General features: G+C 34.9%; 1 protein-coding gene across 1 annotated transcript; it reads right to left on the bottom strand.

Annotated features, from left to right (window-relative positions):
- Nucleotides 1-9,680: 9,680 nt before the first annotated feature.
- Nucleotides 9,681-10,598, bottom strand: LOC132296595 (uncharacterized). The gene has a single exon (XM_059794781.1). The coding sequence runs from the start codon at nucleotides 10,596-10,598 to the stop codon at nucleotides 9,681-9,683; it is 918 nt and encodes a 305-aa protein (XP_059650764.1).
- Between the last annotated feature and the right edge of the window lie 5,787 nt (nucleotides 10,599-16,385).

The following is a 16,385-nucleotide window of genomic DNA, read 5'->3' as shown; positions in this document are numbered from 1 at the left end:
GGACGTAGCTGATGCAGCAGGTTTTGTTTCTGCGGTTTTAGAAGACTCAGTAGGTATACCTGTGGCTAGAATAGCAATTTCTTCTGCTGGATGCATTTCTTCTGTTAGAGGAAAATCTCTGTAAAATGATTCATCTAAAATAGTGTCAGAAACTCTTTTTCTTCGATGAGAGGAAGATATTTCGGGTTGTGGGTCAGCTTGTATTTCTTCATCGATAGATTCTGAGCTGTCAGAATTGTTAAATTCTTCATAATCAGATTAATCAGAGAAAACATGTATTTGTTCTTCTGATTCAGTGTCACTTTCAAAGTGATTGAAATTATATCCGAAGTGTATGAGGAGAGCTTCATTTTGTATAAAAGTTTCTCGTATCTGATTGATGATATGTATGCTTTTATCAATAGATAGTTGAGGATTTATGTATAGCTCTCGTAGTCAACTCAGAAAATCTACAATGCTGTCATATTCCTCTTTATTGTAACTTGATGAGGGTTGCTCATTAAGTACTTTAATATCTACATTACCATAGAAAAAGGGTTTGACCTTATATATGGTTTGAGTAGACGTAGACCGGTTAACTTCCGTTTGTGGAGGAGTAGATTGTTTATCTACTTTATCCGGTGGATCATCAGGATGGTAAAGATTAGATAACTTTGCTTTTTTCAGTTTCGCTAAATCAATAGTCATCTGATGAATCTGATCTTTTTGATCCTTATTGTCAGATAGCGAGATAATCTGTGTGAGAGTATCAAGCTTATTGTTTAAGGAAATTACTCCTTGTTGCAAATCATCAAATGAGGTTTCCATTTGAGAATTTGTAGATTCTAGGTTAAGTTGGAATGAGTGTTTCCAGTCATTAACCATGTCGATTAAAAAGTTCATTCCAGCACCAATTTGGTTAAAATTGAGAAGATCTGAAGTTAAATAGTGTGGTATATGACTATATTTATTTGGGTCATTCCCTGTTATATTACAGATACATCCTACAAAGGTAGATTGTGCCATAAGAAACAGTTAAGGGTTCTTAAGACCTTTTGATTCCTGTTCTGGTGCCTAAAATTGGGTGTTCCTATGACAAAGCTTTTTTAACAGTCATTCAGACAAACAAGCGATTACAGGACAATATGAGCTTTAAACAGTAATCAGACGTATGAGATTTATAACAGTAAATAAAGCATAAACGAACATTGTAATAGTACTGTAATATATAAAGAAAAACTTACAATAATGGTCCAAGCTCGAGGTATGGCTCTGATACCAGTTACAGTTACAAACAAATGCGGAAAGTTACAAAGATAAAAATTGAGAATATTTTACAAGAGAATGAGAGTATAATAAAGAGAAAGATAGAGAAACTTCAGACGCCGAAACCTTCTATGAGCTTCAGTTTAAATAGAAAAGAAAAAGATAAGGAACAGTGCAACAGATAAGAAGAATCTTGCTTTGTACTGTTCGTAAAATTGTTGTCGGCAACTTTTACTGTTAATGAATAGTTTGTCGGCTACTTTCACTGTTGATGAATAGTAGATATGACAGCTCTTCTTGTCGTGTGCTAGATGAACTGCAGTCGATCAGAAAGAAGAGTGACAGATTATCCTTCCATTGCATTTAGGAGATTATGGAGTTCATTTTCATCAAGTGGAGGAGTTTTTACCGGTGACTGAGCATCTGCGATGTCCCAATCAAGATTGATATCATCGGCACTGATCCGGACTGTTTTCAGAATGTCAATTGTATTAGCCACTATTTCTTTTAGAAACTCTTTGGCTGTCAAAATGTGGTTCTCTGAATACTCAGGATAATACATAGTCAGAGAGGTGACGAAAAGTCTTCTTCCATCACAGCAATATCCGATTTGATCATTATTAAAAGTTCCGTTTATGATTCTGCGGGCTTTATCTTGCAGGTGTATAAGACTGTGCATTGCAAGATAATAAGGATCGATGTTGTTGGCGATTTATTCTGAATTTAGATTTTGATTATGTTCAAGGTCTACTTCTTCAATAATTTTGAGGAACCAGATCTGGAAAGGTTGAAAGAAACGAGTTTTTTCTCGTCATCCAATAGTACTAGAAATCCAGAAAGTTAGATTACGACTGTATTTCCAGTGGGAAGTAACTTTGTAGATCATTGCTTTGATCATTGCAGGGAACGCAATCCAAGAATGGCAGTCGTGAGATCAGAAAGTAATTTTGTTAATTACTCCCTAATCGACAGGTTCCATTGACCAAGGAAATCCGGGAACAATGAAAAGAGTCATTTTTGGGATTGTTTTCCCGTTATAAATCATGTCGAAAGTATTAATTTCTTCATGATTTGAAAAATAAATTTTTTTTTTTATTGTAGCAGAATGAACCACTATTTTGGAGAGGATTATTCGAAAAAGTTCAGGAGGAAAAATTTTCCTTGCTTTTTCAAGAAGATATATACGATTGATCTTAGCAAAAGTATTTTGTGGAAAATCGTGTTCTCCAACTAACTGGGCAAGTTTACGAAAACAATTTATTTGTGATAAAGAAAAATCTTTTTCCCAGTTAATGGTGAGACAGATTTGGATGCAAAGCTGTTTAAGCTCATCAGTCATAGCTGTTTGTTCAGCTATACGAGAAGTAAGAGTACTCAGGTGTTGCCTGAATTTCTTATTTGCACCAATTTTGTGAGATTTCCAAACACTATTAATTTCATTATAAAAATTGTTTGGAAGACCGAGATTATAGAAGTTGTTTACCTCTATTTGCTCCTGGAAATGTGAAAACATTTTTTGTGAAACTTTACCCACATTATAAAAGACGGTTTGGGCTTCTATAAGTGTATCATAAGCCTTAAAGCATGAGCCAGAAAATGATCACAACTATTTGTGGCAGTCGTTCCATTCGGAATAGATGCCTGGTTGGTGACCAGCAAATACCACAAACCATTTGTTAGGCTGTGATGAAGTTGGTTTATCGATTGCCTTTTTAGCAATTGTGATCCAACCATCTTTATCAGGAGGAGGATTTTTGCCTTGAAAGTTGTTAAGGAGATCGTCTTTCTGCTCTTTGCCTTTAGCTATCTGATCCCACTGGCAAAGCCAATCAAGAGCATCACCTTGCAGGGTTGCTGCAATGTGCTCAAGAAAACGATCTTTTCCCCAAGAAGCTTTCTGGTTATTTACCAAAATGGCTAAGGACTGTGCCCATTCATCTATAGCTTTGAGATGATCTTTATAGGGGACATTAGTAAGATCTAGATAAGTACCATGTTGTGAAATAGGATACTTACTGAGGTCATCCTTTCTGGTAAAGGTGGGAAAGGTCATATAATCGTAATTATAGGACGTAGCTGATGCAGCAGGTTTTGTTTCTGCAGTTTTAGAAGACTCAGTAGGTATACCTGTGGTTGGAATAGCAGTTTCTTCTGCTGGATGCATTTATTCTGTTAGAGGAAAATCTCCGTAAAATGATTGATCTAAAACAGTGACAGAAACTCTTTTTCTTTGATGAGGGGAAGATATTTCGGGCTGTGGGTCAGCTTATATTTCTTCATCGATAGATTTTGAGCTGTCAGAATTGTTAAATTCTTCAGAATCAGATTGATCAGAGAAAACATGTATTTGTTCTTCTGATTCAGTGTCACTTTCAAAGAGATTGAAATTATATCCGAAGTGTATGAGGAGAGCTTCATTTTGTATAAAAGTTTCTCGTATCTGATTAATGATATGTATGCTTTCATCAATAGATAGTTGAGGATTTATGTATATCTCTCGTAGGCAACTCAGAAAATCTACAATGATGTCATATTCCTCTTTATTGTAACTTGATGAGGGTTGCTCATTAAGTACTTTAATATCTACATAACCATAGAAAAGGGATTTGACCTTATATATGGTTTGAGTAGACGTAGACCGGTTAACTTCCATTTCTGGAGGAGTAGATTGTTTATCTACTTTATCCGGTGGATCATCAGGAGGGTAAAGATTAGATAACTTTGCTTTTTTCAGTTTCGCTAAATTAATAGTCATCTGATGAATCTGATCTTTTAGATCCTTACTGTCAGATAGAGAGATAATCTGTGTGAGAGTATCAAGCTTATTGTTTAAGGAAATTACTCCTTGTTGCAAATCATCAAATGAGGTTTCCATTTGAGAATTTGTAGATTTTAGGTTAAGTTGGAATGAGTGTTTCCAGTCATTAACCATATCGATTTAAAAGTTCATTCCAGCCCCAATTTGGTTAAAATTGAGCGGATCTGAAGTTAAATAGTGTGGTATATGACAATATTTATTTGGGTCTTTCCCTACTATATTACAGATACATCCTACAAAGGTAGATTGTGCCATAAGAAACAGTTAAGGGTTCTTAAGACCTTTTGATTCCTGTTCTGGTGCTTTTTTAACAATCATTCAGACAAACAAGCGATTACAGGACAATATGGACTTTAAACAGTAATCAAACGTATGAGATTTATAACAGTAAATAAAGCACAAATGAACACTGCAATAATACTGTAATATATAAAGAAAAAATTACAATAATGGTCCAAGCTCGAGGTACGGCTCTAATACCAGTTACAGTTACAAACAAGGGCGGAAAGTTACAAAGATAAAAACTAAGAATGTTTTACAAGAGAGAGAGAGTACAATAGAGAGAAAAATAGAGAAACTTCAGATGCCGAAACCTTCTATGAGCTTCGGTTTAAATAGCAAAGAAAAAGATAAGGAACAGTGCAACAGATAAGAAGAATCATGCTTTGTACTGTTCATAAAAGTGTTGTCAGCAGCTTTCACTGATGATGAATAGTTTGTCGGCTACTTTCACTGTTGATGAATAGTATATGTGATAGCTCTTCTTGTCATGTGCTAGATGAACTGCTGTCGATCAGAAAGAAGAGTGATAGATTATCCTTCCTTTGCATTAATGAGATTATGGAGTTCATTTTCATCAAGTAGAGGAGTTTTAACTTGTGACTGAGCATCTGCGATGTCCCAATCAAGATTGATATCATCGGCACCGATCCGGACTGTTTCCGGAATGTTAATTGTATTAGCCACTATTTCTTTTAGAAACTCTTTGGTGTCAAAATGTGGTTCTCTGAATACTCAGGATAATACATAGTCAGAGAGGTGATGAAAAGTCTTCTTCCGTCACAGCAATATCCGATTTGATCATTATTAAAAGCTCCGTTTAAGATTTTGCGGCTTTATCTTGCAGGTGTATAAGACTGTGCATTGCAAGATAATAAGGATTGATGATGTTGGCGATTTCTTTAGAATTTAGAATTTGATTATGTTCAAGGTCTGCTTCTTCAGTAATTTTGAGGAACCAAATCTGGAAAGGTTGAAAGAAACGAGTTTTTTCTCGCCATCCAATAGTACTAGAAATCCAGAAAGTTAGATTACGACTGTATTTCAAGTGGGAAGTAACTTTGTAGATCATTGCTTTGATTATTGCAGGAAATGCAATCCAGGAATGGCAGTCATGAGATGAGAAAGTAATTTTGTCAATTACTCCTTAATCGACAGGTTCCATTGACCAGGGAAATCCGGGAACAATGAAAAAAGTCATTTTTGGGATTGTTTTCCCATTATAAACATGTCGAAAGTATTAATTTCTTCATCATTTGAAAAATAAATTTTTTTTATTGTAATAGAATGATCCACTGTTTTGGAGAGGATTATTCAAAAAAGTTCAGGAGGAAAAATGTTCCTTGCTTTTTCAAGGAGACATATACGATTGATCTTAGCAAAAGTATTTTGTGGAAAATCATGTTCTCCAACTAACTGGGCAAGTTTAAGAAAACAATTTATTTGTGATAAAGAAAAATCTTTTTCCCAGTTAATGGTGAGACAGATTTGGATGCAAAGCTGTTTAAGCTCATCAGTCATAGCTGTTTGTTCAGCTATAAGAGAAGTAAGAGTACTTAGGTGTTGTCTGAATTTCTTATTTGCACCAATTTTGTGAGATTTCCAAACACTATTAATTTCATTATAAAAATTGTTTGGAAGACCGGGATTATAGAAGTCGTTTACCTCTATTTGCTCCTGGAAATGTGAAACCATTTTTTGTGAAACTTTACCTACATTATAGAAGACGGTTTGGGCTTCTATAAGTGTATCATAAGCCTTGAAGCATGAGCCAAAAAATGATCATAACTGTTTGTGGCAGTCATTCCATTCGGAATAGTTGCCTGGTTGGTGACCAGCTAATACCACAAACCATTTGTTAGGCTGTGATGAAGTTGGTTTATCGATTGCCATTTTAGCAATTGTAATCCAACCGTCTTTATCGGGAGGAGGATTTTTGCCTTGATTACTCATCTGTGCTCAGAGAAATATCTTGGTTAGATACCTCATTGTAATTTTGCTTAAGAAATCTGCAAGAAAATTGTTAGTGCCTTTAATGTGTTTAATAGAAAAGGTTATTCAAGATAAAAAGCAGCTACAGAGCTTTTTAGGAATCTTGAATTATGGCCGCAACTTTATTAAAGACTTGTCTCAAAAAGAGCTTCCTTTAATAAAGAAGCTACAGAAAGATAAAGCTTTTGACTGGACTGATAAAGACACCACTATTGTCCAACAAATCAAACAACTTTGTATCCAAATCTGTCTCACCATTAACTGGGAAAAAGATTTTTCTTTATCACAAATAAATTATTTTCTTAAACTTTCCCAGTTAGTTGGAGAACACGATTTTCGACAAAATACTTTTGCTAAGTTCAATCGTATATGTGTTCAATAGAAAATGAATACTGGGCAATAACATTATACAATTTTAACCTGCGTCCGTCTAAACAATTGTTTTTATTTATTAGAAAGTCTTTAACTGCTTGATTATCAGTACGAATAATAAAATCTTCTGGAGCAAGATACATATGAAATCTTTTTATTGCCAATTTAATTGCCAGAAGTTCTTTTTCATAAATAATGTAATTCTGTTCGTTTGTTTTAAACTTTCCAGAATTGTAACCACAAATCAATTCTTCTTTTTTAAGCTTTTTTTGGAATAGGAGTTTTGCGTGCTCGTATCTGATGATTTGTGAAAATAGCTTCATCCCACTTGTCTTGTGGAATGGCTTTTAACACACAACCCCAACAAAAATCGGAGGCGTCAGTTTCAAGAATAAGTTTATCACCGTTTTGGGGAAAATAAACTTCAGGGATATAGACCAAATCGTGTTTTATTTGTTGGACAACAGTGGTGTCTTTATCAGTCCAGTCAAAAGCTTTATCTTTCTGTAGCTTCTTTATTAAAGGAAGCTTTTTTTTAGACAATGCTTTAATAAAGTTGCGGCCATATTTCAAGATTCCTAAAAAGCTCTGTAGCTGCTTTTTATCTTGAATAACATCAAGAAAGTCACGAATTTTAATAATAATATGATCCTGTAGTTTTAAACCTTTGTGAGTTAAAACTAGGCCAAGGAAATCAATTGATTCTTGTTCAACATCTATCTTTGTTGGAGATAGAATAATTCCATGGTTTTTCAATTTTTTTAAAAGACATTGGAGATCTTTTTTATGTTCTTCTCTTGTTTTAGAGAAGACCAGAATATCATCGATGTATACAATAACAAAATCTTTAAGGTCATTAAAGATCTTGTCCATCCATCTTTGATAGATCTGAAATGCAGTATTGAGACCGAATGGCATTACAGTCCACTGATAATGACCTCGTGGTGTACTAAAAGCAGTTAATGGCTTAGATTTTTTGCGTAATTTTATCTGCCAGAACCCTGCTTTATAATTAAACTTGCTGAAGAGTTTTACTCCACGAGTTTGATTAATGAGAACATCTTTTTTAGGAATAAAATATCCGTCAAAAATTAAATGTTCATTAAGCCGTTTATAGTTGATTACCATGCGGGCTTTACCTCTTTTGACCTCACTATGGTTTCTTACCATAAAAGCAGGACTGCTATGAGGGTAGGGATGGGAATGGGGCGGGTTTAGAGCGGGTTTCCCTAAATCCCGCCCTGCCCCTTTTAATTTTTGTCAAGTCCATGCCCACCTCGAGACCCGCGATGGGTTAGATTTTCATGTCCAGCCCCGCCCCGATGGGAAATACTGTGCCCCCGTGCTCGCCCGCTAGCAAAAAAATTTCTCCCACTTTTTGGAACTTAAGGTCCTGCTATTTAAATGTAGAAAGCCTGGACAACATAAATGAAATTATGTATCCCAACAAAAATAAAAAATAAAAAAAATAACATGCACATAACATAATTCAGATAACATAATAGACAAAAATAAAAGTTTAATACAACTAAATCACAAGAAGTTCTAAGCTCTAACTTCCACCATAACCAAAACAAAAGCAAATTTAATACCAAGTTTAGATCCCAAATTAGGATTGTAAGAGATGGGTAACTAGGTAAGTCGCTAAAATAAGTTATTGATATTATATTTATATATATATATATTAAATATAGTTATATGATTAGCGGGGCGGGGCGGGGCCCCTAAGATATGTATACTGAACCCTTACCCACCCCGTAACCCGCGACGGGTACAAAATTTGTATCCATGTCCGCCTCAACAGTATAAAAAGTGTTCTCATATCCGTTATTAAAGGAGCGGGACAGGGCGGGGTCCCGGCAGGGCGGTAAAAATTGACTTCCCTAATGAGAGCTTTTGGTTCTTTTAATGAGCTTCTTTTCAAGAAGATCTTGGAGTTGATCATCAAATTCGTCGATATCCTTTCGGAGATATATCATTGGTTTTACACGAATGATGATTTGAGCGTCTTTGAGTTTTAATCTGCAAAAAATAGAGTATAACCAGTGAGAAAGATATATCGAGGACTTCTACTCCATAGATTTAAAGGATTATCTGAAAAATTTTGTCTCAAAATAGAGTATAACCAGTGAGATTCATTTAAGACAAAAAGTTCATTATTTTCTCTTTTTGGGAGAGAAAATTTTTCACTACTAACAGAAGCTAAATTTTCTTGGATCAAAATTTCAATGACGGTTATGTCCTTTAACATTAAAGAAATTGCTTTTTCATTTAACTATAAATGAAGATAACTATAAATAAAGTTACATTCTAGAATGAAATCACCATGCATATATGGAAAGCAGAGTAATTTTGGTATGATAAATTTTTTGTCATTTAACCAAATAGCAATATCTTTTGCTTTAAATTAGATGACATTCATGGGAGCTTCAGCATCAATACCTTGAACACTAATGGGATGTTTCATTTATCGCCATTTTTCTGATGGTATGGCGTTATATCGACAACAACTGGTTGTTGCTCCAGTGTCTATGAGTATACAAAGACTATATGGTTTATAGCCTTTGAAGTTAAGGATACCATTGACATAGGTATACTTTTGCTTTTTCCCTTGAGAAGGAGCAATAAGGATTTCATCATTTCTGTGTTTAAAATGAAAAAATCGTACAGATTTCATGGATTGATTAGAGCCAGGAAGGAAAAGTGCATCAACGGTAGCTTTAGCTTTGCCTTTCTCTGTCCATGTAAACCGTCGGCGTGGAGGTAGTAGGTCGGAGGTTTGAGCATTAGATGCTAGTGGGGGAAGTATTTTATCCTATCCAGATGGGCTGCTAGATATGCGCGCTGAGGCTGATCTTTGCAACTATGGTTTCTCTTTATTGGTTATATAAAGATTGGAACTAGATGCTTGAATAGTGGTAACGGTAGGTTCAACTACGCGGAGTTTAGGTTCCGGATTGATGTCTTCAAATAACTAGTTGCGGGGGATTTCCAGATCTGTCCATTTTAATAATTTTGGTTCAATTACTGAGTCAAAGGGACGAGGTTCGAACAAAGTGACTAGTTTTGAGTCAATTATAGGAATGGTGGCAGTTTCGGGTTCACGAGTAAGTTCGTAAAGAACTTTCCACTGTATCCCAAGACTAGGAGAATCAAAGACCATTTTAAGATTTGAAAGTTGAAGTTTGACTTGGAGAACTTTCTCAATGTTTGGATCAGTGAGAGAAATAAAATAATTGGGTTTAATTTGGAACCAAATTACATTGTTAACAAGAGTGGATTGAATGCCACCGATGAAGGCATCAATAGGATTATGGAATCTATTATCCATAACAAGAGCTAGAATGGGTTGATCAGTTCCTTTGCAGAATAGAGAGGTAATTTTGATCTGAACCATGCCCATATGAATATATCGTGCGAGAGGATTCTGCTGTCGCCATATAGCAACCTTGTCGTTGTTAAGGATATTGAATCCATGTTTACCAGTAGAGGTGTAATCGATAGTGCTATCACCGCTGAATTGTTCAAGGATCCTTTTTGAAAAGATGGAGACCTTGGAAGTTTCGTAGACTTCTTCTTTCTTCAGCTTCTGGAGTTTAGCGAACTGAATGAGTTGTTCGTTCATAAACTGGACTTCTTCACCAATAACACTGCTTAATTTAATGTTAAAGGATTCTTCATCTTGATGAGGAGTAAACTGCATCATACAGATGTCTTCATCGCTATCACTTGATTCTGAGAATTGACTAGAAAATTCATAAAGTATATCGTCAGAATCGGAGAGGTCGCTGCCATAAACAACAAAGAGATCTTCTGCATTAAGGCGTTTGATCATCTTGGATGCACTTTTACCTTTATTTGGGTCAATTAGGTGCAATATGACCAGGTTCATTACAAATGTAGCATTTGCAATCTTTTTTGATTTCAGGAGTCTTTTTCCCTTTTCATTTACTTTGTTTAGAAATGGGGGACGGTGAAGATGGTTTAACATATTTCTTTGATTTCTGGATAGGTTTTTTACCTTTTTTCCATTTGCGCCATCTGAAGTATTTCTTCTTCTTGTACGGACGTCATGTAGTGGTAGAACTGCTTGGTGTACAACCAACCTTCCAGGTTTCTTGAAGAATCTTGTCGCAACAATGCTGTCCAGCAAGGGTGTTGCTGATTTGATTCTTTACCTATTTTTTGGCTTTGGTTTCTAAACATTTTTCGTTAATAAGACGATAAATGAAATTGGTACGAAAACTAAGGTTATTGGTTCGTTTGATTCGAATAAGAAAATCTGGGTAACCTTTGATGACTAACTCATCCCAAGGGTTTGGTAGTTTATGGAAGAATTGGGGCAACCAATGGTCCATGGCTGTAACACCCCCACATTTTCCACGCATAAGTTGATCAGGCTTATACACGAAAAACGAGGGATATAAAAAACAATTGGCAATATACAAGCATGGAATACAAAATGATGATAATAAAAGAATTTAGACAGGAAAGGAACACTAAATAATACAACATCCATCCATCCTTTATTTAAATACAGTACTCCATTACAACTTGGAAATCCTATATCAAGGATCCCTAAATATAAACCTAAGAGTTCAACGTCAAAAGTAAATAAAAACTGAAACTGAAGTAATACATAAAACTTCTACCCTGAACTGGATCGTAAGAGTAGATGAGTTCGGATGGTGGTCCCACACTGCTAACCTCAACCTTGGAACGGGTACTGATCGTATCCTGAAATAACAACAATGGTGGGTCAACCCCACGAGCAAGTCCTCTCTACTATGACCCAAATCAGAGAATCAAATAAATTAATCATTATGAATCGGATGAGTACTATATCTGTATACATCCTAAGGGAACTATCCAATGTATAACATGACCTCAACCAGAATAGACGGTGATCACTTAGACTCACACTAGGTGGTTAAGTGTCGCCTTTCCCTACCCGGGAAATTAGCTATTATACATGGTGCACGGTACTGACAACACAGACTATAACGAACTACACAGTGATAACACCTCTCAAAGTACTGATGAATATACTGAGCATATAAATTAGGCAACACATGCCAATAATATTACTAAACATACTGAGCATGTCAATTAGGCAACACATGCCAATAATATTAAACCACATACCCCGACAGCCACACATCTGTCTATAGCAACGAATGCATAAGGTATAAATGAGTCTAAACTTATTAGCCAGCTCACATGGTTCTATATGGCAACTCATCCATATAATATAAATGTGACATAATTAAACAGTCCATTTATTTCCTGAAATGCACACAGAATAATAATCATAGTTGATAAATGATTAACAGTATAAATATCCCATAATATATATTGGATAATTTATATGACTAAAACATGGCATTATTTAATTTAACAGTAATGTTTGATACTATTTAATAAGATATTAACACTATTTATCTTTAACAATGTCATTAAATAAATCACATTAATATCCGTACCGTAAACGAGCCAATAGATGCTTAGAAAAGATTAATTGGCCATAAGAATAATTAACGGGTATTAAAATAATAATTTCGTGGCCCGTTAAACCCGTAAATACCAACCCAGTATATAAAAATCCAAGTTTAAGGTTCTGGAATTTACAAAACAGGCCCTAGGGGTATTCTGGTAATTTCCAGCAGCTGACAGGGCCCCTCACGCGCCCCCACACGCCGCCCTAAGCTTCCCCACGCGCAGCCCAACCTTCCCCACTCTCCCACGCGCCTCCACGCGCTCCCACGCGCGCATTAATGCATCCTGATGACGTGGCTCGTCCTAATTCGTTGGCTGCATCATCCTACTATGGGCGCGCTACACTGAATCATCTCACCCTCTCATCACTCAATCCTATGCTCATAGATTCGAGTGTACCGCGGTAACATGGACCGCGATGCACCGGATCAATCAGCTTCATCTAAGGCCCAGGATGCGCGCGCACACCCTCCTATGGTGCGCCGCATCACACCGGATCACTCCGGTCATCTCCCCCATTGCCGGCGACCGGAAAACTCGCCGGAGGGTCGCCGGAAAATACAGAAAAATTCCGAAAATTGCCCAAAAATTCTAGAAAAAATTCTAAAGCCTTAAATAACAATTTCCTAAGTTTCAAATAATTACCTAGGCTAATAATAAATTATTTAACCCTTAAATAATTAATATCACATTATTTTAATAAATTAAATAATTAATTTTTTTCATTGTCCTAGCATGGTTTCTAACCTCAAAAAAAATAGCCGAATAAATGTAGTGAATAATTTATGGACTCAAAGGGGAAAAGTAGATAATAACTTGCCTTTTTGGATTTAAAATAAATCCGTCGGTTGCGCGTAATCGGGTAAATTCCCTACACCAGTCCAGGCTCCTTTCTTTCTCTCTTTTCCTTTCGGTCTTATCCAAGAACTCACTTTTTTTTTATTTCCTTCTTCAACTTATGTGAATCCTCAACTAAATGGCTAACTTCTATATATAAATAACTTATATAATTTAAATATTACAAATATCTATTTTTGCATTTAATTAACCACATTCCCAACCATAAGGCTTTAAGGCTAGCAAGCCAAGTCAAGCAAGATGTCCTAAGGTAAATCCTATCCTAAGATTTAATTTCTTCATCATTACATTGATTTAATACTATTATTATTTATTATAAATATTATTATTATTATTATTATAAATAAACTATTATAATAATTATTATTATTATTAATAAACTATTATAATTATTATTATTATAAATATTATTATTATTATATTATTATTATTATTATAAGTATTATTATTATTATTATTATTATTCAATACTAATTAAATACTTTAATTAAATAATAATAATTAATCTAAAACATAACCAATAAAAATTTCAAAACTAATCATTATACTATATAGAACATAAAAATCAATATTACATGCACAAATAAATAAAATTAATTAACTAATTTAACATATATAATTACAAGGTGAATAAATCTACACATTTAAAGAATTAACCTAATACAAAATTAATTTAAATAAATTCTTTAAAATTACGGGGTATTACAATGGCATTTGGAGGAAGATGCCTAAAATATTTGCTAAATATCTTAACGTATTCTGGAAAACGGCATATGTCGCATAATTCGATTTTAGAAAGAGCAAAATTTGCATCATCGGAAAGAAGTACTTCACCAGTATGGCCAATAAGTTCTTCTTTAAAGATTTGAACAAAGCCACGTAAAATTTCATGTATCTCGTGAAAGTTGTTAAGGAGATCGCTTTTCTGCTCTTTGCCTTTAGCTGTCTGATCCCATTGGCTACTTCTATAATCCCTGTCTTCCAAACAATTTCTGTAATGAAATTAATAGTGTTTGAAAATCTCACAAAATTGGTGCCAATAAGAAATTCAGGCAACACCTGAGTACTCTTACTTCTCTTATAGCTGAACAAACAGCTATGACTAATGAGCTTAAACAGCTTCGCATCCACATCTGTCTCACCATTAATTGGGAAAAAGATTTTTCTTTATCACAAATAAATTGTTTTCTTAAACTTGCCCAGTTAGTTGGAGAATACGATTTTCCACAAAATACTTTTGCTAAGATCAATCGTATATGTCTCCTTGAAAAAGCAAGGGACATTTTTCCTCCTGAACTTTTTCGAATAATCCTCTCCAAAATAGTGGATCATTCTGTTACAATAAAAAAAATTTATTTTTCAAATCATGAAGAAATTAATACTTTCAACATGATTTATAACGGGAAAACAATCCCAAAAATGACTCTTTTCATTGTTCCCGGATTTCCCTTGTCAATGGAACCTGTCGATTGGGGAGTAATTAACAAAATTACTTTCTCATCTCATGACTACCATTCCTGGATTGCATTCCCTGCAATGATCAAAGCAATAATCTACAAAGTTACTTCCCACTGGAAATACAGTCGTAATCTAACTTTCTGGATTTCTAGTACTATTGGATGGTGAGAAAAAACTCGTTTCTTTCAACCTTTCCAGATCTGGTTCCTCAAAATTACTGAAGAAGCAGACCTTGAACATAATCAAATTCTAAATTCAGAAGAAATCGCCAACAGCATCGATCCTTATTATCTTGCAATGCACAGTCTTATACACCTGTAAGATAAAGCCCGCAGAATCGTAAACGGAACTTTTAATAATGATCAAATCGGATATTGCTATGATGGAAGAAGACTTTTCATCACCTCTCTGACTATGTATTATCCTGAGTATTCAGATAACCACATTTTGACAGCCAAAGAGTTTCTAAAAGAAATAGTGGCTAATACAATTGACATTTCGGAAACAGTCCGGATCAGTGCCGATGATATCAATCTTGGTTGGGACATCGCAGTTGCTCAATCACCAGTTAGCACTCCTCCACTTGAAGGAAATGAACTCCATAATCTCATCAATGCAATGGAAGGATAATCTGTCACTCTTCTTTCTGATCGACTGCAGTTCATCTAGCACACGACAAGAAGAGCTGTCACATCTACTATTCATCAACAGTGAAAGTAGCCGACAAACTATTCATCAACAATGAAAGTTGCCGACAACACTTTTATGAATAGTACAAAGCAAGATTCCTCTTATCTGCTACACTGTTCCTTCTCTTTTTCTTTTCTATTTAAACCGAAGCTCGTAGAAGGTTTTGGCATCTGAAGTTTCTCTATTTTTCTCTCTATTGTACTCTCTCTCTCTTGTAAAACATTCTCAGTTTTTATCTTTGTAACTTTCCGCACTTGTTTGTAACTGTAACTGGTATCAGAGCCGTACCTCGAGCTTGGACCATTATTATAAGTTTTTCTTTATATATTACAGTACTATTATAGTGTTCGTTTGTGCTTTATTTACTATTATAAATCTCATACGTTTGATTACTGTTTAAAGCCTATATTGTCCTGTAATCGCTTGTTTATCTGAATGATCGTTAAAAAAGCTTTGTCACAGGGAATACCCGATTTTAGGCACCAGAACAGGAATCAAAAGGTCTTAAGAACCCTTAATTGTTTCTTATGGCACAATCTACCTCTGTAGGATGTATCTGTAATATAGTAGGGAAAGACCCAAATAAATATAGTCATATACCACACTATTTAACTTCAGATTTGCTCAATTTTAACCAAATTGGCGCTGGAATGAACTTTTTAATCGACATGGTTGATGACTGGAAACACTCATTCCAACTTAACCTAGAATATACAAATTCTCAAATGGAAACCTCATTTGATGATTTGCAACAAGGAGTAATTTCCTTAAACGATAAGCTTGATACTCTCACACAGATTATCTCGCTATCTGACAGTCAGGATCTTAAAGATCAGATTCATCAGATGACTATTGATTTAGCGAAATTGAAAAAAGCAAAGTTATCTGATCTTTACCCTCCTGATGATCCATCTGATAAAGTATATAAACAATCTACTCCTCCACAAACGAAAGTTAACCGGTCTACGTCTACTCAAACCATATATAAGGTCAAACCCCTTTTCTATGGTAATATAGATATTAAAGTACTTAATGAGCAACCCTCATCAAGTTACAATAAAGAGGAATATGATAGCATCGTAGATTTTCTGAGTTGCCTACGAGAGCTATACATAAATACTCAACTATCTATTGATGAAAGCACACATATCATCAATTAGATACAAGAAACTTCTAT

This window comes from Cornus florida, unplaced genomic scaffold (assembly GCF_030987335.1).
Source record: "Cornus florida cultivar Cherokee Brave unplaced genomic scaffold, ASM3098733v1 CherokeeBrave_3.0.0_Hap2_Chr02, whole genome shotgun sequence".
Lineage (NCBI taxonomy): Eukaryota > Viridiplantae > Streptophyta > Magnoliopsida > Cornales > Cornaceae > Cornus > Cornus florida.
Note: the sequence above shows the minus strand (reverse complement) of the source record. Positions and strands in the feature narration are given on the sequence as shown.